The sequence below is a fragment of the Elephas maximus genome, chromosome 14 (genome assembly GCF_024166365.1).
Source record: "Elephas maximus indicus isolate mEleMax1 chromosome 14, mEleMax1 primary haplotype, whole genome shotgun sequence".
Taxonomy (NCBI): Eukaryota; Metazoa; Chordata; class Mammalia; order Proboscidea; family Elephantidae; genus Elephas; species Elephas maximus.
In genome coordinates this window covers 68638033-68664179 of record NC_064832.1, presented here as the reverse complement: position 1 = coordinate 68664179, position 26147 = coordinate 68638033, and the positions used below count along the sequence as shown (strand labels likewise).

The following is a 26147-nucleotide window of genomic DNA, read 5'->3' as shown; positions in this document are numbered from 1 at the left end:
TGGGGGGGTGGAAAGAAGAAACAGGTTTACAATCTGTTCAAATTGGCAGCTTAAAATTTTTTAATATACTGGTTGCAGCAGTGGTATAAAAATAGGACTGAAGTTTGAGTCAAATTGCTAAACAAATAATAATATTAAAATCTTTCATGTTAAACCTTACCTTTCTGCCACTTTGCATTTCTCCAAGACAGGACCTGTGGCTACTCTGTTGAGTTGCTTTCTACTATAAGCAGTTGCTGGGTGCCTCTCTTTATGATCGGATGCCACCACAAAGACCATGGTGCTTTTTTTTTTTGTCCTGTCCTATTTTTTTTTTTTTATAGGAGCTCTTCAGTATAGTGTGGCACGGCGTCATGGGTACTGTCCTTGCTTTCCTAAAGACGTTTTTATAGGACAGGTATACAGATAGCACTATGGGAGTTATGCCATCTCTTCTCTGTGGAACATGTGTACGTGTTTCTAAATTCAGTATGGATACTTAGTAAATAGTTAATAATAATGATGCAGTTATTCACTAGCGCAGAAGCTAAAAGTTCACAGCCTCAGTAAACATCTGAACAGGGACAGGTTCTACTTAGTCACAAGAGCTAAATCATAAATTTACATTATTAGCCTTTTAGGAATTAAAAAAAAAAGAAGCTGGATTCAATCCATGAAATCAGGGATGTCAAAATTAAAAATATCAACTGAGCTCTTAAATACATGTGATGCCATAATAAATGGAAGAATTCAAACATTTTTGGAAAAAATTCTAACTACTGTTTCCTGTAAGGAGCCCTGGTGGCACAGTGGTTAAGAGCTCAGCTGCTAACCAAAATGTGAACAATCTAAATCCACCAGCTGCTCCTTGGAAACCCTATGGGGCAGTACTACTCTGTCCTGTAGGGTTGCTGAGTCACAATCAACTTGAGGGCAATGGGTTGGTTTTTTTTTTTTTTAAACTTCCTTTAAAGAAGCAAAAGAATTCAGCCAGAAACGAAGTCGGCACATTAATATACCGTGGGTTCCACACATCCATGGATTCAACCAACCAGGGATCAAAAATATTTGGGGGGAAAAAAAGAAAGTTCCAAAAAGCAAAACTTGAATTTGCCGTGCACTGAGCACCATGCTGAATTCACGCGAATGAAGTGATGTGTAGGCATCCCCCACCCCACCATTTCACAGATCCACCGTCTCTCTCCAGCACTCTGTTTGAGCTTTGTCTGCCTCTTATCTCGTTCACTTCTTGTGTTGTGTGCGCCCTTTTGTTTCTGTGAAAAAATGTCTCCTCAAAAGCAATGATGTGCTCAAACCAAACCCTCAGAGGCTAAGTGTGAGGGAGTTGAGGAAAGCGAGAGGAAGGAGTTTCAGGCTCTTAAGGGATAGCTGGCTAGCTATGGAAAGCACTACAGCCTCAAGAACTTCAAGATCACATTCCCAGAAGAATTCAAGAAACTCAGAGAAGAGAAAGGCTACCTTCTAAAGCAAGTCTTCAATTGTGATGAAACAACTACTTACATTGTGTTAGGTACTGTAAGTAATCTAGAGATGACTTAAAGTACATGGGAGGATGTACGTAGGTTATACGCAAATACCCATTTTACATAAGTGACTTGAGCATCCTTGGATTTTAGTGTCCTGGGAGGGTTCTAGAACCAATCCCCACAGATACCGAGGGACAACTGTACATAATTACAGAAATGTAAGGTGTACCCTTGTTCTGTTTGACCATGCAAAAGTTATTGCAAATTAAATTGTAAATCCCAAATTGCTGGAATATAAAGTTTTTGCAGTTAGAGTCTGGATTATTGAAAATATTCAATAGCAACTGTCCTTTAACTGCCTTTGCTCTTGCCACTCACTTGCAACACACAAAACTCTCTTAACTGCATATACCAACTATGTCTGTATTACTGCTGACCAGTAACAAAAATGTACCTTGCATCTGCCAACACAGACGGTATACACTCTCCTTTTTCCTATTTGCTCTCAGTACGTCTTGCAAACAATTTAGGTCACATTTTCAACAAGGCCAATGCCCAGTCTATGAAACTATTAGATGCTGTCCTAGTAGTTAAATCATAGCAGTTGAGTTGTGATCAGGCAATTAAAATAATTTGCCACATTTTTGTTAAATGTAATGTATACAAAATAATTTCAAAGTACCCAAACGCATTACTGTATTCTGAGAGAAATTACAATGAGGCTTCCCTTTTAAATACACTATTAACATACTAACACAGAAATGTATAAATTATTGTCTGTGAGTTAATAAAAAGTTTAAAATCTTATATTTTAGTAGTAGTGTCAAGGTCAGTCAGTATCCTTCATTTCCACATCTTGATGGTAAAGAATACGTAAGGAATTCTCAGTCTGAGCCAGGGTTTCTCACTGTTGACACTACTGATATTTGGGGCCGAAAAAGTCTTTGTTGTGGGAGGCTGTCCTACGCATTGAAAGATGTTTAGCAGCATCTGTGATCTCTACCCACTTGATGCCAGCAGCAATGTCTCCCCAGCTGTGATAACCAAAAGTGTCTGCAAACATTGTCCAACGTCCCTCATCCTTGTGGGGGTCAAAATCACCCCTGATGAGAACCACTGGTCTAACCCACACCAAGTCCTTTCATCTACAATTATGATAGGACAAGGTTTTTGACCTACAAGACTCGTCACATTATGTAAGAGCAAAATCTAAAAACTAAGTAATGCATTACTATTTGCTAAGCAATTATTTGCTCTCTTCTGGACCTGTTTCCATTTATAAAAATGCTATTTCTGGGCATAAGAGCTGGGGCCAGTACTTTTTAAATTAGCCATTTGTTAGCTTCCTCATGGCTCATAACTGGGAGGCTCCCACACTTCCACTGTGGCAGACCCAGGGTCAACCTCTTTGCTCTTTGGTCCAAAAAACAAGAATTGTCAGGGGAAGTGTTCTTTTGCAGAGTCAAGGTTCTCATGCAGGCATTTTCTCTAGTACCACTTAGGCACACCTTGCTCTCATGGACTTGTGGTTTCCACTGAAACAAGTTGTTCTGCATACTTCTCACTACAGCTGTAAGTACGTGACCTTCTGGTTTCAGTATGTAAGTGATTTAATTTCACTGAGGGCTGAGCCTGGGTGCTGAGATGCTTCTTTAACACTTTAGGCACAGCATCTCATGAAACCGGCTGCAGGAGAGCTTTGTACATAACACTTTTGCAATTCAGAGCCGGCCAACATATCTACGCAAACATATCTACGCAAACATAGGCTACAGAGTCTCCAAGCCAATTATGATTTTAGAGGGAAAGCACTTTTACTCTTGGTTCATAGTGACAGCTTAACAAAAAGTAGGTTATATTAAAGTCAAAACTTTCCTTGCCCATCAGATAGGTCTTACGAATTATTTTGATTAGAATACATAGAACAAATTCATCCAAATATTCGTGTTCCGTGGATATTAAACTTGACCTTGCGTCCTGGGAAATTAAACAGTTCCCTTTTGGCAATGGAGCTTAAGATGGCTCAAGTGATTCTCAGTTAATCAGAAAAGGAGGCAGACTCATCCCTGCTATGGCACATTATCACCGCTGTGGAGTTCAGAAAGGCCTGTTCGACAGAACTAGAAGCATGTAGGTTCAACAGTTTGTCCACTTAAAAACATACAATGTTAGAATTTTAAAAGATTAATTCTATCAGGGTTTTTAGTTTTTAGTACCAGAAGTCACTGTGTCCTGTCAAAGATACTTATACAGAGGGCTAGTCTTTTATAGGGGGAAAAAAAAAAGGCCATATTTAAGATTACAGTCAACTTTGTAATAACCATTGGAGCTGTAATGCAGGCATATTGATCACATAAATTAAATCTTTAAACTGGTATAAACTAATTTTTTGATTTTCCATATTTCTAAAGATAGAATAAAGCATTTACTTTCTTTCCCGGAAAAATGCTAATGGGCTGGGCACATTAGGTTTAAGAGCCAGGATGATAAGGAGGTCAGTCATTATTACAAAATCAAATCATTTTCCTGTCACATTTCTCTTGTAACGTAAGTTTAGTACTAATTCCCTGCAAGCAAATTAGATTTATAGGGGAAAAAAAAAATCTCACCAGAGCTTAAAACCAGATTTCCTGAAACTGTATACTCACAGATGAACACCATCTTCCATCAAAACCCAACGGTACACCTGCGCCATGTATTTACGCACTTTCACTTTCTTGTTTATAATATTAAATAGTGAGAAACAGCTCATTTTTAAAAACTATTCACAACTGACAAGGCTGTTGGCATTACATGGTGATCCCACACTGTAGTCTTCCAAACATTAAGAAAGTATCTTGTACCATCGTTCTACTTCAATTTTTATGTTAGCAATTATGTCTTAATTCCAAATACATGAAAAACTATTTTGGAATAATTTTTACATTCTATAAGCTATGATATCTAAATTCGCTTTCTAAGTAAAATGAGTATCTTCACCAGTAGTCACTCAACACTACCATGTCGAATAGGAATTAAAATACAGACTTCCTTTTCAGTTAGTCTAGAGATACAAAATAACACCATGACATGTTAACGATTACAGACAGCTTCACATTCACAGCCCTATGCTTTTTTTAAAAAATAGTCTATTTTGGAATGAGAAGAGACGGGGGAAACTGTTTTTCAGTAATCATGAACTCTCAGCAATTCTTTTCACTTAAGCTAGGAGCCTAGAGTTTTAAAAACATACAACAAACAGGTGAAACTTACTTGACAGTGACTCGACTTGATAAATCCTGTAGATCCCCAGGATGGAAAAGCTGGGCTTCTTTCAATCCAATCTGTTCACAAGCTTTCAAAAAAACGTTTATATTATCCTGTGAAAAGAGGTGGAAAGTGATTGCTTAGCCGAGCTCTCTCTCAGACTAAGGTTACAAATCTTTATGATATAATTTCCAAGCTTCAAAGTCCAATTACAAGCAGCAAAAAAGAAGGCAGCCAGAACGACATATATGTATATCTAAAAAAAAAATACACGAGCAAGTACAGACGTTCGGTCTTCCAGAGCATAAACGGTAGTGATAGCTTATGCCTGGACATACACTGTTTCTGTGATCTTTGTGACTGGCACGTTAAACATTACCTGTTATAGGACAAGTGCCTAGCCACTGAGCAGTAATCTACACTTTGATGTCAGCTCTGCTCTGCAAACAAACGCCCTCTTTCCAGCTTTGCACGACAAGCCTCACCTCTCCTCTTTAAAAATAACTCCAGCTACTGACATTCACCCACCCAGAAACTGTTGGCAGGGAAGAAATAAGAGGAGGAACATTCTGTTTCTATGATTACAAATTATAAAACGATGGTGGAATACCACACCTGGAATCGGGGTTTGGTTGCTGAGCCGGCTCTTGACAGACAGGGAAACCATACTATAAGGACCAAGGGGAAGCCAGTTTTCATTGGCTAAATCGCATAGTTTAGGTGTGGTACATTACTCAGTCCCTGCACCTGCCTCAGGAACTGCGTCCAAAAAATGAAAACCTATCCCCGCACCCCCAACACTGCCCTTACATCTTATTTCAAAACCAAAATCCTCCATTCACAAATCAATACTTTTCACTACTGTAAATGGCTGCATGGCACTGACTGCAATATATTCTATTTTTCAGTTAGCTGCAATTCAGAGAACGCATTTGCTTAGCAGAATTAGTGTAGTCTTCTATCTTTACTACTTTAAAAAAAAAATGCTTTAAGGGTTTGAGCTTCTGATGATCCCGCGCAGGCTCTTTATCTCTACTTTGTTAGGGTTTTCAGGCGAGGGAATGGCCTCCTGGCATGCCAGCACATGTCCGTCCACTTACACACGCTGGCACCATGACTTGTGTGGCGTCAGCCTCCCTGAAACCTCATGTCCCTCCCTAACAGTTGGCATCAACAGCCCAGAGACAACCTGCCACTTAGAGAAAGGCAGCTACAGTTTTCCCGAGCTGAGAAGCTCATCCCCATGGGAAGAAAGAGTCAGGGTGGCACAGCAAGGAGGAAGGGAATGGTTAGAAAAAGAATGGTTAGGAAAGATAAAAGAATCTAAATTCAATTGCTTGGATTCTTGGAGAGTGAGGTGCTTTAGGGAAATGGCAAGTGAATGTGTGGCAAGAGAAAAACAACACTGATTGCTAGGAAACTAAGGGACATTAAAAACAAAAACAAAAAACCAGTTGTAGAGGTGAGGGATTATTCTAGTGTACTCTCAGAAGTCCTTGACTGGTGCAAACGGTTCATATTCTCAGCTGCTAACTAAAAGGTTAGAGGTTCAAGTCTACCCATAGGCTACTCAGAAGAAAGGCCTGCCAATCTACTTCTGAAAAACCAGCCATTGAAAACACTATACAGCACAGTTCTACTCTGACATACTTGGCGTCACCATGAGTCAGAGTCAACTCGACGACAACTGGTATGTTTTTATCATCACTAAAAAACAATGTGCACTACATGGCTATAGGCTGAAATCCATGATTCATTTAAACAAGAACAGGTCAAAGATTAAAGGGATTCAAAAGTCAAAAGTCGAATAGCTCAATGAGGGGTGTGGATCTGACTTTATGTGGGGAAAAAAGGGAAATATTTTATGGGCAAAATTCCAGGAGGAGCAAAAGAGTGACAATTTTATTGTTCAGTTCACATGCCATATTTTCAGATAAATAACTCGCAAACAAACATAGAAGGTGTGCGTTATTTGTGTAAAAATATGGTAATTTCCAGAACCTACACCCACCAAAACCCACTGCGGTGAAGTCAATTCCGACTCATAGCGACTCTATAGGACAGAGTAGAACTGCCCCATAGAGCTTCCAAGGAGCACCTGGCAGATTCGAACTTCTGACCTCTTGGTTAGCAGCCATAGTACTTAACTATTACACCACCAGGGTTTCCTCCAAAACCTGTACTAACTGTAAATATCAAACTAATGATTTTAAAACTGGCCTTTTGAACAGACAAGAACCACTACTGCAAATCTTATAGGAAGCAAGTCTTTTAACAACGTAAGAAAAATAAACCATTAGTATTCTTCCCACCAATTCAACTTGGTTCTGAATGTCCCAAATATTATTAAAATAAAGTTAAACTGAAAATAAACTTATTAACAGCCAAAATAATTGTTCACAAATATTATAAAAACTTAATAGCATTCATCTGGTTGACAAATACACACAGATTGATGAGGACAGATAAAACTACCCCCACCTCAAAACTATTCAGGTATTTAGAAATAAACCACTTGAAATTAAGTGGCTACACTTAATTGGAGACAAAGTTCAAGGAAAAAAAAAAACATTAAAAATTAGATACAATTAATATGATTAAATTCTAGTTTCAAATAAAGCCTTTATATTTAACCAAAAAGCAGAATATCACTTCAATAATTTAGGTATGTTCAAGTTTAAAACAGAAATTCTTTATAAACAAAGTCACGCATGACCCTTGCAGCAAGAACAAGTTGGACTGAGATCAGAATTGTAGCCTAACATATGCTTTCCGGAATTGAGCCCACTGGTAATTTATTTTTTCTTTTATATTTCAAAGGACCTAGGGCAGAGAGTTGCCTAAGGGGAGATACAAAATTATAAAATTTTCATGTCTGTTGAAACATTAAGAAGCCACACCCGGCTCAATATATTAAAAAGGATGCATGTAAGGCCTCATCTCATGTAATCATTTTCACTTAAAGTGATCAACGTAAATAAAAATAAAAACGGACAAGCTGAAACAAATCTAATCTAACCAGCCTAGTAGCGAGAACTCCAGGTTGGCTCTGCTACTCATCAATTTTGTGGCTGTGGAAAAAGTCGTCGACCTTTCTGGCCCCATTCTCCTCATCTGGAAAATGAGTAGTTTGTGGATCTGTAAGCCATTACCAAGGGCAAATGCTTGTCTCCACAGAGGAGGGAAGCCCAGCCCTCGAGTTAGCACCCTGATAGCCCATTACATAAAATACTTCACATCAAAAGTCTGCTCTAAACATCTGCAATCCCCACACTTTGAGGAACCAAAAAGCAGATTCTCAAACACGGACCTAAAAAAAGATGATCTTTGATGATCTCTAATACTTCCTTTAGTTAAAAATTCTTCTACGCCTATGAATTAATAAGGACAACACCATATAAACAGCAAACAGCAGAATGGTTGAGGATTTTCATATTTTTTGAACTCTTCTGCACTTTGGAAACCCTGGTGGCATAGTGGTTAAGAGCTACGGCTGCTAACCAAAAGTTCGGCAGTTCGAATCCACCAGGCATTCCTTGGAAACTCTATGGGGTAGTGCTACTTTGTCCTATAGCGTCGTTATAAGTCGATAATCAACTCGACAGCAGTGAGTTCAGTTCGTGAGTTCTGAACCTTAGCCTTGAATCAGTTATGCTGTTGTTGTTGTTAGGTGCCGTTGAGTCGGTTCCGACTCATAGCAACCGTATGCACTACAGAACAAAACAGTGCCCGGTCCTGAGCCAACCTTACAATTGTTATGCTTGAGCTCATTGTTGCAGCCACTGTGTCAATCCACCTTGTTGAGGGTCTTCCTCTTTTCCACTGTCCCTGTACTCTGCCAAGCATGATGTCCTTTTCCAGGGACTCACCCCTCCAGACATGTCCAAAGTATGTAAGATGCAGTCTCGCCATCCTTGCTTCTAAGGAGCATTCTGGCTGCATTTCTTCCAAGACAGGTTTTTTCATTCTTTTGGCAGTCCATGGTACATTCAATATTCTTTGCCAACACCACAATTCAAAGGCATCAATTCTTCTTCGGTCTTCCTTATTCATTGTCCAGCTTTCACATGCATATGATGCGAATGAATCAATTATAAGGCAGTCATAAATGGTGTGAAGTGGAGGGGAAGAGGGCAGAATAGATTAAGGAATCAGGAACAACAGAATTTGCTAGCAAGTAAAGTAGGATAAGGTAGGATGAAGAAACCACAATAATCTACAAAGATTGCCAGGTTTATATTAGTCACCATGGTACCTGCACTAGTTATCTGTTGCTGCCTAACAAAGTATTCCAAATCTTAGCAGCTTAAAACAATAGACATTTATATCTCAGTTTCTGAGAGTCAGGAATTAGAGAACGGTTTAGCTAGATGGTTCTGGGTTGAGCATCACCCGTGAGACTGTAGTCAAGATGTCAGCCAGGACTGCAGTGATCTGAAGGCTTTACTGGGGACTGGGATTTGAAGGATTCACTTCCAAGGTGGCTCACTCATAGCACCGGCAGATCGGGGCTGGTTGTTGGCAGGAAACCTCAGTTTTTCAACACATGGATCTTTCCACAGGGCTGCTTGAGTGTCCTCATATATAGTAGCAACTGGCTTCTCCCAAAGTAAGTGATGCTAGAGAGAGTAAGTGGGAAGTTGCAATGACTTTTATGTCCTAGCTTTTATGTCCACTCCATCATTTATTCAATATCTATAGGGTGTAAATACCAAGAAGAATAACTGGGGACCATCTTGGAGACTGGCTACCACAGTCCAGTCTTTGGTCCCCAATGACTCCTGTCCCTCTCACATACAAAATACGCTAAAACCCTACCAACCCAAAACCAAACCCACTGTTGTCAACTCCAACTCACAGCGACCCTATAGGACAGAGTAGGACTGCCCCATAGGGTTTCCACGGCTGTAATCTTTATGGAAGTAGACTGCCATCTTTTTCCCGCAGAGTGGCTGATGGGTTAGAACTACCAGCTTTCCAGTTAGCAGTCAAGCACTTAACCACTGTGCCACTAGGGCTTCCCTCTTGAGTACAGTTTCTCTCAATTTTAAACCAGTAAAAACCAGTTGTCAAGTTGATTCCAACTCATGGTGACCCTATGTATATCAGAGTAGAACTCTACTCCATAGGGTTTTCAATGGTTGATTTTCTGGAAGCAGATAGCCAGGATCTGGGTGGACTCAAATGACCAACCTCTTGCTAGCAGTTGAGTGTTTACACCACCCAGGGACTCTTAATTTAAAGGTCTATGAAATAAAGGCACACACTATCTGCCCCACATACACCCAGCATACAATGGCAGGACAGGCGGAGGATAACTACAGACACTCCAATTCACAGTGTGGGGAACTGAGAGGCACCAGGGCTTAAAGCAATTCTGAAATCCTACAGGGCACAGAATGGCAGTTCCTTGATTAGGATGCTGGGCCTGGAAATACTCTTTCATGGATTTTGGCTTCACTCTCTAAACCCTTGGTTCCACCCCAAGATTCATCTTTGCCTTTCTATGAAAAGTAGCCCGTGGTTGCAGCTGTGTCGTCTTCTCAGTCTGCTTCAAGGTCTCTTAATTTTGTAATTCTCTGTTTTTTTTTCCAGTCCAAGCTGGTAATGTTTCTGCAAATTCAATTCTCTCAAAAATACTGTGGCTCTTCTATTAAATTAGGGTTCAACCCATTAGACAAAAGCCACACTCACAAATCTCTTCAAGATTAGCCTTTTTTTTTTTTTTTTACCTTGGGCTTCTGCTGAGGTGACTGAGGGGCACTCCTAAGATTCTTAGAAGTCCTACTGCTTGACTGAAACTTAGATCTGTTAGGGTCTGAAGGGATTTCCACAGTCGTGCCTTCAGTTTCATCTTTCCACTCTTATTTTCATTTCTGTGCCCTGAATCTGATCTTTGCCAAAAGTTTTTTTTTTTTTTTTTTTAATTTTAGCATCATTTACTGACCGACTAAAGAGGCTGATAACTTCCAAAATCATCAAGTCCTGGGTCCTTCACACTTAATAGTCCATCATTTATTCCCTCTCTCCCCTGACATTTTACTATAATCAGCAAAAAGAAACAAAGCGAAGCCTCAACACGCTACCCTGGAAACCTCCTTACCTAAATCACTCAGTTAATTGGATAGAAGTTCTATGTGCAAGGGAATCACTGGGAACCATTTTGGAGGCTGGCTACAACACTTTTAGAAAAAAAGAATACGGAATAGTCATTATTCTGGAGTACAAAGATAAAACTGTTCTGGAGAGGCTGAGTGTCAGATGTCTACCCTAAGATGATCAGAAAACAGTAACTTGGGTTTGGAGCCATGGGAAATATTTGATCTTAAAGTAAGGTTGAGGAAGCCAAGTACACATGGATAAGAACTGAAATTAAAGATGTGGAAAAGCAAAGAGAAAGAAGGATTTATAATCAAACATCAATATCTAAGGAACAGTTAGAGAAAGGAGTCAAGAAAGGAAAAAAATGAGCATCTAGACAAATAGGAGGCAAAGAAGAAGAGAACAGCATTATGGAATTAAAGATAGATGTCAAGAAGAAAAGAGGGTGAGCTGTCACAAAGAGCTCCAATGAGGCAAGAATGAAAAGCATCCAAAGAACCTGACAGTCAAGGAGACTGCCCCTTGTGAGCATACACTCTGAGAGGATTGAGAAGTAACAGGATAAATCTTGAGGAAATAACGAAGAGGACAGTATGAGGCCAACATGAATATTCTGACAAGAGACACAAAGGTAACAAAGGTCTCTGGTAAAAGCTCCTCTCCTGCTGCCCTTCATCCCACCCTCCTTCCAAAAGCACTTATCCAATAACATATTCCCATGTCCTTTCAGCAAGTTTGCTTGCTCTTTTTTTCAGTGAAGTGGTTGGGGAGAACATCAGGTGCCAAAGTTTGATTAATTATTCATTTTTTTTAGCAAGTTCTTATCAATCAACTTAAGGCCTCTTTCATTTTATTATTTTACCACTTCCTTCTTCATCCCACTTGCCCACTCACTTCTATTCCTCTCCGTTATAAGATGCCTTTTCTAACGTGCTTAATATATATATGTGACATCTAAAAACTACTGCTATATATACACATATATACATATATAGTCTAATTTGCATAAATGCTATTACTCGCCAGGTTTTTCTCTTACACACTGAATCATTGTGTTATTATGTAACTGTCTAAATCACCATTTAAGTCTCTGTTACACCACCCTAGGATCTTACCCCTCCCAAAGTGACTTGTATTTTTACTTGGAGGACTCATTAAAAAAAAAAAAAAATTGAATGATAAAATTTCAAGTGTGGTGACTTCCAGCCCACAGAGAGAATACTTTGCCTTGTAGAACTGTACTGTAACAAATATGGATGGAACGGTCTACTCATAAGGTCAAGCCAGTTAGACTCACTTCTGCAGAACTTTCCCGAGTATATAGGGTCAAGAGCAGTTTTAAATAAAAATGAGTTCTTTAATAAAGGAATGTATTTTAAAAGCCTGAATAAGATCAAAATTTTATCTGAAAAATAGGTGAAACCATGCTCAGGGCAGGGGCCTGTGAGCGCCCAGAATGACATCATCTGGAAATGCTCTCCATCAGCCAACTACTCTACCCACGTTCATTTTGGCCTGGGTCTGTGCCTAGTTTAAAGAAGATTTTCCAGTTTTTCAAAAGACAACTACCCAATCCCTCTGACCTGAGCACGTGACGGTGCAGACGAATTTATCCTGAGGCCAAGAGACTGTCCACCTCAATTCGTTTTCTATTTTTGATATCCCTGCCTCCTCTGCTACAATTAAGTGTCAGATAAACTAGTGTTTCTCTCTAGTGTGCACACAAATGACCCAGGGATTATAGAGCTCACCATCACAACTGTCACCAAAAGTATCTGAATTCTGTTCTTGTGATCTATTTACTGCGATCGCTTAAAATTATTTTAAAGCAACCCCCAAGCAGCAGGGTGACTAAAATATATATGAATTTGCAGTTTAATTATACATTTTCCACCAAAAGCAAGATTCAGTTTTCATCCATTGGCTTTTTTTTTTTTTTTTTAATTTTGAGAATTTGACCTGTATGTTATGGTTATGTTATGGTTTAGCTATTAATATCATCTGTGAGGTATCGCACCTACATTTTATGGCTATAACATGTAGGCAAATACACAAACATTATAGAGATCCAGCCTCCATAGTCATCTGGGAGGAAAATAAGCAGCTTGGGTCCTTTTTCTCTACAAAGGCTCAGTCATTTGCTGAGAGCAAAATGAGGAGAAGAACTGAGAATGAGGCGAGCAGTAAAGTTTTGTCACATGTGTGAACAGGAATAGGAACCAACTAGAATGCTTAAAAGGAATTGCCAGGAGACGCTGAGGCCCAGGGAATGGTATGCTGTAATGACACCAGCAGCTTGGTGATTTGATTTTTGGCCAGCACTGCTTGGCAGAGCAGAAGCAAAAACCAGACCAAGTGATGCAGAGCTGAGAGTTGGCCAAGTTAGGGCAGCTGAAGCCAAGGGACCAAGGACTGTGTGCTCTGGTAAAAGGCTAGTTACTGAAATTCTTAATCAACTCGGGTTACAATTAATTAACTACTCAGAAGCAGTAAGAAGCTTTTTCAAACTGGAACATAAATTAACCTACAGCCTTGCACATTATTCATCAAACGAGACTTCACATCAAAAATAATTCTAAAACTCTACTCTTTAAAAAAAACAAAAAGTGCTGAAAAGAGATAATTAAGAAGTTCTCGCCTCAAATTATCTATGTTCCAAAGTGAAATAAATAATTGCTTAAGGGAAATGTGTCCTAATGGTCTAAAATGAGCAATGAGCATATTTAACAAATATATACACATATATACCTTAGGTACTTAGCTCTCCTGCTCCTCATACTTCACAAGTCCCGCCAACCTCAAATCTCTTTAAATAGCCCTTGTTTCCTCAATCTCCCTTGGCCCTCACGTGACATTTTCCAGTTCCCATGTCACCTCAACTCACCGTCCATGAAACCGCTAACTTTCCCAGGTTAGCATTTATAGAGTTCTTACTATATACCAGGCAGCGTCCTGAAGCCCTTCACATCAATTACCTCATTCAATTCTTACCAAAAAGCCTTGTGAAGTAAGACCCATTATTGCTCTCATTTTACACCTGAGGAAATTGAAGCTGTTCTTTGTGACTTGCTCAAGGTCACGCAATAAGATGAGGAGCTGAGAGTCAAACTCAGCAGGTCTATTCTGCAGTCCACACTCTTAACCACCATATTAGTTTCCTATTGCCACTCTAATAAATTACCACAAACGTAGTGGCTTAAAACAATAGAGTTTATTATCTTATGGTACTGGAGGTCGGACATCCAAAATAGGTCTCACTGAGCTAAAATGAAGGTGTCAGGAGGTCTGTGTTCCTTCTGGCGACTCTAGCAAAGAATCCGTTTCCCTGCCTTTTCCATCTCCTAGAAGCTTCTCATGGTCCTTGGTTATGACCTCATTTCTCCATCTTCAAAGCCAGCAACGTCAGGTTGAGTCTTTCTCACACTGCCATCTCTCCAGTTCTCTCTCTTCTGTCTTCCTCTTCCACTCACAAAGATCCTTGTGATCACATTGGGTTCATCCAGGCTGCTCTCCCCAACTCACCAAAAAAAAAAAAAAAAAAGACAGCCACCTACATTGAGTCCATAGAGACTCGTGGCGATGTTCATGTGTTACTGAATAAAACTGTTCCAGGGTTTTCTTGGCTGTAATCTTACGGTAGCTGATTGCCAGACCTTTCTTCCATGGCACCACTGGGTGGGTTCAAACCACCAACCTTTGGGTTAGCAGTTGAGCACAAACTTTTCACACTGCCCAAGGATTTCCTCCCCAACTCAAGGTCAGCTAATTAGCAACTTTACTTCCATCTGCAACCTTAGTGCCCCCTTGCCATGTAAATTAACATTCACAAATTCCAGGGGTTAGGATGTAAATACCTTTGTGGAGCCATCGTTCTGCTACAGCTACCACTCCTCCTCAAAAACAGGTTCCTGGGTATTATGTCTTCCCTCCTGAGAGTGAGGCACCTATAACTCAACCCTGGATGAGAGCTGTGGTTAATTATCATAGAAAGTATCACTTGAAAGGCCACTAATAATACTCAGCTTGTAAAATGAGGATAACAGGGTTATTGTGAGGATTCATTGAGAAAATTGCTATGTGATTGGCACAGCTTCTCACATATAGTAAGTTAACAGTAAATGGTGAGAACTTACCTAACTTCACCTGTTACAGGCCACAGGTGCTTATGGTTTTGTCTATTTTACCCTATTGGCTCACTGAGGTCACATATAGCTGAAATACCCAGGCCACTATTGCCATCACAGTTCACAGGAAGATGCCCTGCAAGTTTAATGGACCCCAAAACTGGCCAAACTTAGAACAGAAATAAGTTGGCTAGATAAGAATCTGAATTAAAAAAAACAAGTGTTCACGTCAGTTAAGTTGTCATAGATAAAGGCATAAAATGCAAGATTTTCTTAAAGTATCCAGACAATATAAAACCACTCTAGACTCACGTGATTAATTTTTCTCCAACTAAAACACAGGCTTCAATATCCCTGGATAAATACCTTTTGGAAACGTGGGCTCATCCACATAATTTTCAATTCTAACTTTTTATATCCAGTATATTAAACCCCAAAACCAAACCCAGTGCCATCGAGTCGATCCCGACTCATAGCGACCCTATAGGACAGAGTAGAACTGCCTCATAGAGTTTCCAAAGAGCGCCTGGCGGATTTGAACTGCCGGCCCTTTGGTTAGCAGCCGTAGCACTTAACCACTACGCCACCAGGGTTTCCTCCAGTACATTAGCTATACCTTATTGCTTCATCGTCTACAATTTGGACTAATTATTTTCCTTTTTATTAAAAATGGGGCAAGTACAAGGACCTAAGCTATATTGCCAGAAGCCTCTCTCCAAGTTTACATGGATTTAAACATTTCAGACCCTTAAAATTGAGTATTTTTACCCCACTATTTAAGATTTCAAAAGGAGCCCTGGTGGCGCAGTGGTTAAGTGCTTAGCTATTCAATGAAAGACCAGCAGTTTCGAACCCACCAGCTGCTCTGTGGGAGACAGGTGTGGCAGTCTGCTTTCTGTAAAGATTACAGCCTTGGAAACTCTCTGGAGCAGTTCTACCCTGTCCTACAGGGCCGCTATGACTTAGAATCAACTCTAGGGCAAGGGTTTTATTTATTTAAGATTTCCATTCCCTGGGTGACACAAATGGCACTAACTGAAAGGTTGATGGTTCAAATCCATCCAGTGGCATCGGGGAAGAAAGGCCTTGCTATCTACTTCCATAAGATTACAGCCATTGAAAACCTTATGGACAGCAGTTCTGCTCTGACACTTGTGGGGCCGCCATGAGTCGTGATCAACTCGACAGCAACTGGTTTATTGTTCACACAGCTACCTGTGATCTTGAAAAAACAAATCAAATTGCTCTCAGAAGCCCCCAATGGCTTCTCATCATACTTAATAAAATGCAGTCTACTCACCAAAGCCCACAGAACCTTATATAATCTTGCTTGCCCACCTTCCCTTCACATAGTTGCAGACCCACAGTCCTCCTTGCTGGTCAAGGTTGATCCTGCCTTGAAGCCTCCCATTTTCTTTCTGCCTGGAAAAGTCTCTCCCACCCCCTATATCTCACAGGGTTCACTCTTCAGGTCATTCAGGTCCCCGATCAAAGGTCAACTCTAAAAATAAAACGTCCTTGAGTGCATACACACATTCAATTACTCTCCACCTATTCACCTTATTTTTTTGGTATAATTATTGATAAGTATTTTCTTCACTATAATTATTGACACTTGATAAGACATGATATTTATTTATCCACTGTGCTTTCCTCCCATGGAATGTCAGCTCCATTGGGGAGGAACTTTCTCTGCCTTGTTTGCTGCTGTGTCTCCAGCTCCTAGAACAATATCCAACACACAGTAGGTCTTCATTAAATACTTTTAGGAAGAGAGGGACATCATGGGCCTGAGAAAATGTCAAGCGACCAGGTGCCCTCCTACCAGCTTTGTACCTTTGGCTTCTGTTCCTTATTACATCATTTGCTTTTTTTCCCTTTCCAATTTCTATGTAACAAAAGGTACCTAAAGGAAGACATTCCAAGTGTTTTTGTACCTGAATAAAACTGTCATGTATGATATAATTCTACTCAAATACTAATCATTTTTTAAACAAGTTAATTACAGTGTTGCTTTAGCAATTCTAATTCACTAATGTTAAAAAAAAAAAAAAAGTTGCCCTCAAGGCTGAAAACTTGGCATATAAACATTCCTCTTAGATTTTAAAACAAGTCTATTTTGGAACTCCAGGGGAGTGCTCCTAAGCTTGTGCCAATGCAGTGACTAAGATTATGGCTAGGTATAAAACAGGAGTTTCCTGATTTACAGCTCCATAGCATTCTAAGGGTATCAACGAATGTTGACAACTGAGTTTTTAAGTTTCCACTCCAGGTGAAGTTTACCTTTGACTAAGAGTAGGAGAGAAGCAGGAAGACAAGGAAACTCTTGAGGAAATCTTCTAAAATCACTTTATAAATAAGTCAGCCATCATTGACTTCCTTATATGCCATTTATATGGAAGTGTTAAGGCATTCAGATTTTCAACATCTAATATTTGTTATCTTGAAGACAGCCAATGCACAACCACATTCAGTCTATTTCCTCAGACCTGATTTATTGCATAACCCCAAACTATTTCAAAATACAGACGGTCATCCACAGGAATTCCAGTGAAATAAACAATATATATATTTAAATGAATGTACAATCATGGAAAATGTCATTTTCAATATGTAAAGTGACCTTATTTTTAGTAAATGGTTAATTTTACACTGTAATTTCTTATACAAGCATAACAATAGATTAATAATGGCAATTCTACAGTATTCCCCTATTCTTTTATTCAGAAGTATGAAAAAAATATTCCATGCTTTTGTTATTGGTGTTTTGTTTTGAAAGAAAATAATGACGTTGACAGACTAGTAAAATAAGACTGCTTTAAATTTTAGTGTTTGAGGCATATGTACTCAGCTTCTGACAGTGGCTGACCCTCCCTATGAAATACAAACATTTCTTCAGTGTAGACTGAGACCACAACTTAGCAATTTTCATCAAGTCTACGTAGGGTCGCTATGGGTCAGAATCGACTCGACGGCACTGGGGAGTAGGGATCAGTATCCTTTAACCCTCACTGTATTAGAAAATGGAAAAAAAAAAATAAAGGTCTATCTTTTAATTTAATGAAACACCAAGGTTTGATTCAAGGGATATGAAATTTGTCTTAACACAGTGATAGGTGAGAAATGAACAAAAAATACAAGGAGCATGGTGATTTATAGAAATATCTACCCTTCATTATTTATCAACTGTGAGGAAATCAAGAACATGAAAACTAAAGTAGAGTTGAGCCAGAAGTAGTATCACACCCACGTTATGGGAGGGGGCCTCAGTGTTGCCCCTCTCCATTCTCTTTAACCCATACAGTGATTTACCTTCCGTTTGGAGATGGGGATCACGCAGCCAGAATCAACTCAGTGTGAATGCTGATCTTATTGGCTAAATAAACAGGTAAGATGAGTGAATCAAAAGGTATGTTTCTAGCCACTCCCAAATTTGCTAGGTGGAAGATTACCTCAAATATATCCACAAAATTACCAATAAAACTTCAGAATAGAAAACAGACACTATTTATTAGACCCTTTAACTGGTTGTTTTAATCTTTTCCATGTCTTCCCATATTATCACCTGTTAATCAGTGTTTTATACATGTCGAACCCCAAATTGGTTAACAAATGTCTTTTGCTTACCCCTAAGAGATATTTGACACAACACAGAACAACCCTGAGCACCACCACTCTTTCAAGAAGGCATATATTGCCTGTATGGATGTAATACATCCAAGCCATATTCTAACATTCTTTAAGTACTCTCTCTTCAACCACACAGAATTTATTCCTGCCTCCTACCTAGAGCCCTGGGGGTGCAGTGGCTAAGTACCTGGCTGCTAAATGAAAGGTTGGCGGTTCAAACCTACCCACCTATTCTTCGGAGAAAGGCCTGGCGATCTGTTCCCATTAAGATTATTGCCTAGAAAATCCTATGAAGCAGTTCTACTCTATCACATGGGGTCACTAGGAGTTAAAAATCTACTTGACAGCACCTAACACCGACAACCTAGAAGAGTGCAACTCTTAATTGAAAATAACAATTATATTTGTATTTTTTATATTATTTCCACCTGGATACGAAAAATGAGGAAACAGAAGTGGGCTTCTTTCCCTTCAATGCTCTGCCCTGGGGTCTGACATTTTGGTTTTATTTGTGGAAAGAACCCACAAGCTCCAGTGACCCATGACCCCCTGACAAAAGGAATAGTATAAATATGTCCAATTGCATGAAGGTGGTTTTCAGAAAAGAACATGATAAAACCTAGGTAAAAAGAAGTCTCTTGCTGTAGGGTTGATTCCAACTCGTAGCAATTCTACAGGACAGGGTACAACTGCCCCATAAGGCTTCCTGGGAGTGGCTGGTAGATTCAAACTGCCAACCTTCTGGTTAGCAGCTCAGCTCTTAACCACTGCGCCAAGGTAGCAATGTTTAAATGTTACAGCAGCTTCCCATTACTGCTGGAAGGGTACATCCCTTGGCCTGGGGTAGGCCATGCCGCTCTGCTGACATCTGTGTGTGGGGGAGAATGAGTCAGAAGTCATTTCACATATGTACAAGAACGTTAACCACCAATAAACGTATGAAAAATGGCATTTGGCAGGGCGAGTGGAGCCAAAGATGTGCCTTATTTCGTGAAGTAGCCATTATGATGACAAGGGAAACTGACACATCCAATGACTTAATCTAATTGGCACCTTTGCCCATTTCCTGCATTCCACAGCTTTCCTGAATGAGGAAGCACCCTTCCCAGCCTCTATAATCACACCTTACACATTCCACTCTTGAAAGTAACCTGGAGGAGTAACCCTTTGTAGCAAAGATGCCAAGAAATATAACCCATGTTTTTAATGCGAGTATGGGTATATATTATGGCAACCTCATGTGCTACAGAGTAGAACTGCTCCACAGGTTTTCTTGGACATAATCTTCTTGGAAAGGAGCCCTAGTGGTGCAGTTAAGCGCTCAACTGCTAACTAAAAGGTTAATGGTTCAAACCTACCCGACGGCTCTGTGGGAGAAAGACCTGGTGATCTGCTTCCATAAACATTACACTCAAGAAAACCCTATGGAACAGTTCTGCTCTATTACACGCGGTCACAATCAGGTGGAATCAACTCGATGGCACCTACCAAAAAGAACAATCTTTATGGAAGAAGATCACCAGGGCTTTCTTCCACAGTGCTGCTGGGGGGTTTGAACCAACAACCTTTAGGTTAGCAGTTGAGCAAAAACCAACTGCACCACCCAGGGACAAGTTGGAATTGACTTGACAGCAACGGATCTGGTTTTTGGTTTATGGATATATTGAGGATTTTTCTGTTAAGTCCACTGATAGACACACGCATTCAAATGATTCAAAGCAACTTTTTGGAATATCATTGCTTTCCAAAGGGAAACTACAATCAAAGCAGCAAGCATAATTAGAAAAATCAGATCTAACAGTTAGCAAACCAGCCCACGTAAGGGGTAAAATATACTTTGTTGATTCTTTAGCTCAACGGTTCTCAATTGGGGACAATTTTACTCCACGGGAGTCATTTGACAATGTCAGAAGATAGCTGTGGTTGTCACAAGGGATGAGGGGAGTTTGATACTGGCATTTAGCGTGTAGAGACCAAGGATGCTGCTTAGTATCTTACAATACACAAGACAGACCCTCACAACAAAGAATTACCCAGCCCAAAATGTCTGTGGTACAGAGGCTGAGAAATATTGTTTTAGCTGAATACAAATAAATTATTAGGGGTCCAAGATGACAATAAGTCTTCGAGTTAATAACCTCCTTAATATTTTCTATACATATTGTATTTCATGCACACTGACATATCAGATGGTAAACATTATTCTGGTTCAATGACTCTTTTCACTATCAGAGTACCTTGCCCGTTTCTGGGGTTTTGTTTTGGGGTTGGGTTTTTCATTCCCAAATAAAGTTTTGGTTTCAAGTTTCAGTCACTTGTACATACCCACATTTAACACCAGCTACTTTTTTGGAAGACTCAAATTCTTGGGCTAGAATCTTTTTTTAACATGGCTTTTTGAAGAACAGAAATGGAAAAGGTACTTCTCTATAAAACTTAGTCAAGTGAAGAAAGCCATATTTCTAAAAGATGTAGAAGAACATGGTCATTGCCTTCCCAAAGAAAAAATAATCACGAGTGTTGTAAGCAAAGCACTCAATATATTTCTAAATCATCTAGGCATCTCTCTCAGTATCATCATTGCTCAGGGGATTATCCATGTTTTCCACACAGGTCCAACTGCAAAGGGTAAATCCACTGTCTTGGCTTCAAAGCTAAAATACACATGGTAGCTGAGGTAAGCTGGATAAAAAGTATAGCTGAAGGAAAGAGAGTAAGAAGAGAGCAATGGAAGAGGTGGCATGGGGCACCAAAGCCATTCAGCTTAACTCATACACAGAAATCATATAATTCTTACTGTATTTGACTGACCTGGTGCACCTATCCCACACAAACCTCCTTCACAAAACCCCCTTCAATACCCACACACCTGAACTAAGTGAGCCAAATGAAACCAACACCCTTGGTCACAGTCTATCTGGCCAAAAAGTCCCATCTTCTAAAGAGAACCCATCCACAGGCAGGCCAACGACCTGTGGCCTGGAGAGAAAAGATGACCTACCTATTCAGATTCCACACTTGGTAACCGCAACTACGAGACACTGACTAACCAAGTTCTCCTACTTGTAATGAAGAAAAAAGGAACCATGAGGCATGTGGCTGCCATGTTTATGCCTGAGCACTGGACTAACGGGAAAGTTCTCTGATAAATCCTTAAAAGAAAAAATTCTTCATATGACTTAGCTTGGAAGCATCTCTGCTCCTGGCAACTTAAAAAGCATTAATTGCATGTAAAAGTGGTGAAATGTGAATAAAGTCTGTGGGTTGTACCAATGTCAGTTTCTGGGTTTTGATATTGTACTATGGTTATACAAAATGTCACCACTGGAGGAAAGTGGATAAAGGGTATATAGGACCTCCCTGTGCTATTTTTGTTTGTGTGTTGTCAACCTTTTATGAATCTACATTTGTTTCAAAATAAAAAGAAGTTTTTAAAGCAAACATTAATTAAAACATTTACCTATCCCATCAAATACCCAATTCTAGAACCTTTTTTTTTTAACTAATTCGTTAATTCTATTAATTTATTCAAAAATCTTGTATCTCAAAGGACAAACAGTATGTGATCTTACATAAGTAAAATATAGAAACAAAAGATTATTAATGGTTACTGGGGTGGGAGGGAGGAGAAAGGATGAATATTTGGGTGGCACTAAATTTATGTTAATGGTGGTAGAATGTTTTGGATGAAGATAGTGATAATGGCAGCACAACACGAAAAATGTAATAATACCACTGAGTTGTAAATGTGGAAGCTGCTGTGCTGGAGAATGTTTTGGTGTGTATCTTTTCACCACAATAAAAAGAGAGAGAGAAACCTTTGCTCTCTTACATGTATCAGTCGCTATGTTAGGCGCTGAGAATGTAAAAATTAATACAGGAGAAACCACGAAAGCCAACCTGCGTAACATTGAAACTTGTCAGAGAAGGCGAATGCAAATATTTTCCACTAAAATGAGAAATATAAAGTAACCAGACTGCACGCACCCTGTCAAAGGTGGAAAACTTGCCAGACCCAGAAAAGCAAGGCAATCCCGTCGAGTTCCGGCTCTCACAGGTTTCATTGTAGTATGAAGAATCTGGCTCACAGTACTCATGTTTCTTCAATAGCTATCAAAACTAAGTCTCCTTCTTAAAGAATTTTTAGAGCTCAATCTTCATGTTCCCACTACAACCACACAGGGATGTACAATGAATGTCAGTACGTGCTGCCACTCTCTGCAGCGCACTTATTCTTAATGCTTTTTTACTCACTTGTCAATTTATTTGCCTGTTTCCCACCTCCCTCCCCGAACTAGAATGTAAGCTCTTTGAGGGCAGAGTTCTTATCTGTCTTTTCCCCCCACAATACATCCCTATAAACTAGAAAAACCCTAGACACAGTTCCATTGCCACTGAGTCAATTCCAACTCATAGTGACCCTATGGGACAGAAAAGAACAGCCCAGTACCGTTTCCAAGGCTGTAAACTTTACAGAAGCAGGCTTCACATCTTGCTCCGACAGCAGCGGCTAGTGGGTTCAAACCTTCAACCTTTCAGTTAATGGTCGAGCGTTTACCCATTGCATCACCAAGGCTCCTTCTTTGACACAGTGTTGTTGTCATTAGGTGCTATCGAGTCGATTCTAATTCAGAGCAACCCTATGCACAACAGAACGAAAACTGCCCGGCCCTGTGCCATCCTCACGATCATTGGTATGCTTTTGAGCCCACTGTTGCAGCCACTGTGTCAATCCATCTCATCAAGGGTCTTCCTCTTTTTCGCTAACCCTCTACTTTACCAAGCATGATGTCCTTCTCCAGGGACTGGTCCCTCCTAATAATATGTCTAAAGTATGTGAGGTAAAGTCTCACCATCCTTATTTCTAAAGAGCTGTACCTACTACTGGCTGTACTTCTTCCAAGGCAGATTTGTTTGTTCTTCTGGCAGTCCATGGTATATTCAATATTCTTCATCAATACCATAATTCAAAGGCATCAATTCTTCTTCAGTCTTCCTTAATCACTGTCCAGCTTTCAAATGCATACGAAGCAATTGAAAATACCGTGGCTTAGATCAGACGCACCTTAGTCCTCAAACTGACATCCTTGCTCTTGTTCACTTCAAAGAAGTCTTTTACAGCAGATTTGCCCAGTGCAATATGTCCTTTGACTTGTTGACTGCTGCTTCCATGGGTGATGACTGTTCTGGATCCAAGTAAAATGAAATCCTTGACAACCTCAATCTTTCCTCCATTTATCAAAATGTTGTTTACTGGTCCAGTTTTAAGGGTTTTTGTTTTTGTTTTTTTTTTTATGTTGAAGTGCAATCCATACTGAAGGCTATAGTCTTTGATCTTCATCAGTAAGTGCTTCAAGTCCTCTTCACTTTCAGCAACCAAGGTTGTGTCATCTGCATAACGCAGGTAGTTAATGAGCCTTCCTCCAATCCTGATGCCCTGTTCTCCTTCATACAGTCCAGCTGCTCGAATAATTTGCTCAGCACACAGACTGAATAAGAATGGTGAAAGGATACAACCCTGGCGCGCATCGTTCCTGACTTTAAACCATGCAGCGTTCCCCTGTTCTATTCAAATGACTGCCTCTTGGTCTATGTACAGTTTCCACATGAACACAATTAAGTGTTCCAAAATTCCCATTCTTTGCAGTGTTATTCATAATTTGTTACGATCCACACAGTCGAATGCCTCTGCACAAACAATACAGGTAAACACCTTTCTGTTGTTATTTCCTTTCAGCCAAGATCCATCTGACATCAGGAATGACATCCCTTGTTCCACATCCTCTTCTGAATCTGGCTTGAACTTCTGGCAGTTCCCTGTTGATGTCCTGCTGCAACCACTTTTGAATGATCTTCAGCAAAATTTTACCTGCATGTGGTATTAATGATATTGTCTGATAATTTCCATATTTTTTGGATCACTTTTCTTTGGAATGGGCACAAATATGGATCTCTTCCAGTCCATTAGCCAGAAAGCTGTCTTCCAAATTTCTTGACATAGGTTAGTGAGCTCCTCCAGTACTGCATCTGTTTGTTGAAGCATCTCCCCTGGTATTCCGTTCATTTCTGAAGCCTCGTTTTTCGCCATTCCCTTCAGCGCAGCTTGGGCTACTTCCTTCAGTGCCATCGGTTCTTGATCATATGCTACCTCCTGAAATGGCTGAATATCAACCAATTCTTTTCAGTACAGAGACTCTATGTATTCCTCCTTCCATCTTCTTTTGATGCTTCCTGCATCATTCAATATTTTCCCTGTAGAATCCTTCAATATTGTAATTGGAAGCTTGAATTTTTTCTTCAGTTCTTTCAGCTTGAGAAATGCTGAACATGTTCTTCCCTTTTGGTTTTCTAACTCCAGGTCTTTGCACATTCATTATAATACTTTACATTGTCTTCTCTAGCCTCCCTTTGAAATCTTCTGTTCAGCCATTTTCTTCTTCATTTCTTCCATTCGCTTTAGCTACTCTATTTTCAAGAGCAAGTTTCTTGACACAGTAACCAAGACGAAAAAAAAGCCCACTGCCGTCGAGTCGATTTCAACTCATAGCAACCCTACAGGACAGAGTAGAACTGCCCCATAGAGTTTCCAAGGAGCAGCTGGTGAATTCGAACTACCAACCTTTTGGTTAGCAGCCGTAGCACTTAACTACTATGCCACCAGGCAGTAGGCACTCATTATTTGTTAAAAGAATGAATACAAAAGAATATTTATTGGATACGTGTATGTTAGACTGCCTATATATCATTCCTTTTAAACCTCCTAACAACCCTTCCGGGTAGATCCAATCAGTTGCCATTAAGTCAACTCTGACTTATGGTAACCCCATGTGTCTCAGAGTAGATCTGTGCTCCCTAGGATTTTGAATGGCTGATTTATGAGAAGTAGAGCTCCAGGCCTTTCTTCTGAGGCTCCTCTGGGTAGACTCAAACCTGCAACCTTTCAGTTATCCGCTGAGCCTGTTAACCATTTGCACCACCCAGAGACTCCACCAGGTAGATAATGGATCTCTTATACACGTTTCAAATTGAGGGTTTGAGAAGTTTTGCTTCAAGCATCCTGACACACAGCATTAAAGGTAGTAAAATGAGGAATGTTAACAGCTTTAAACCAAGCCTGGGCTTGGCCCCATTCTGTGGCCGTGGTCACCCTTACACTCTAACACATAACTGGAAATACTCAGTGTCCTGGGTCTGGAAAATCATCCTACTCAATACACCAGAAACATATTTCATTCCAGTTTCTAAAGATAAGATCCAAACCAGATAGAATTTCTGATGATCGAAATAGAAATACTTGGAGAGATCTTACATTTAAAAATAAAACACATTTGTGCTTTCATTTAATCATAGAATCAGAACATTGAATTAAACCCCTGGCGGCCAACAACAACAAGCCACCACAATTTAAGCATTCCAAATATTCAGGGTGTTTGAGACCAAAGGCTAATTTCATTAAAAATGCATGCAATTCATCCATGAAATGACAATTTAAAATCAAGCATTAAACTATCTAAGAATAACTCCAGCCATCTGAAAGGATGAAGAGTACTTCCAATCTAACTCTAGCTTTTAATTTTCA

At 39.8% G+C, this 26147-nt stretch overlaps 1 protein-coding gene across 10 annotated transcripts in view; it reads right to left on the bottom strand.

The window, feature by feature from the left end:
• Positions 1–26147, bottom strand: part of LMO7 (LIM domain 7) — a 288442-nt gene that overhangs the window by 122414 nt on the left and 139881 nt on the right. For 8 of the 10 annotated variants that reach the window (XM_049852991.1, XM_049852992.1, XM_049852990.1 and 5 more), the window contains one exon: positions 4719–4825. In XM_049852991.1, the coding sequence (XP_049708948.1) occupies positions 4719–4825 (107 nt within the window). Of the gene's footprint in view, positions 1–4718; positions 4826–5327; positions 5478–26147 lie in introns of those variants that run through there. The other 2 variants (XM_049852994.1, XM_049852989.1) reach the window with 2 other exon arrangements.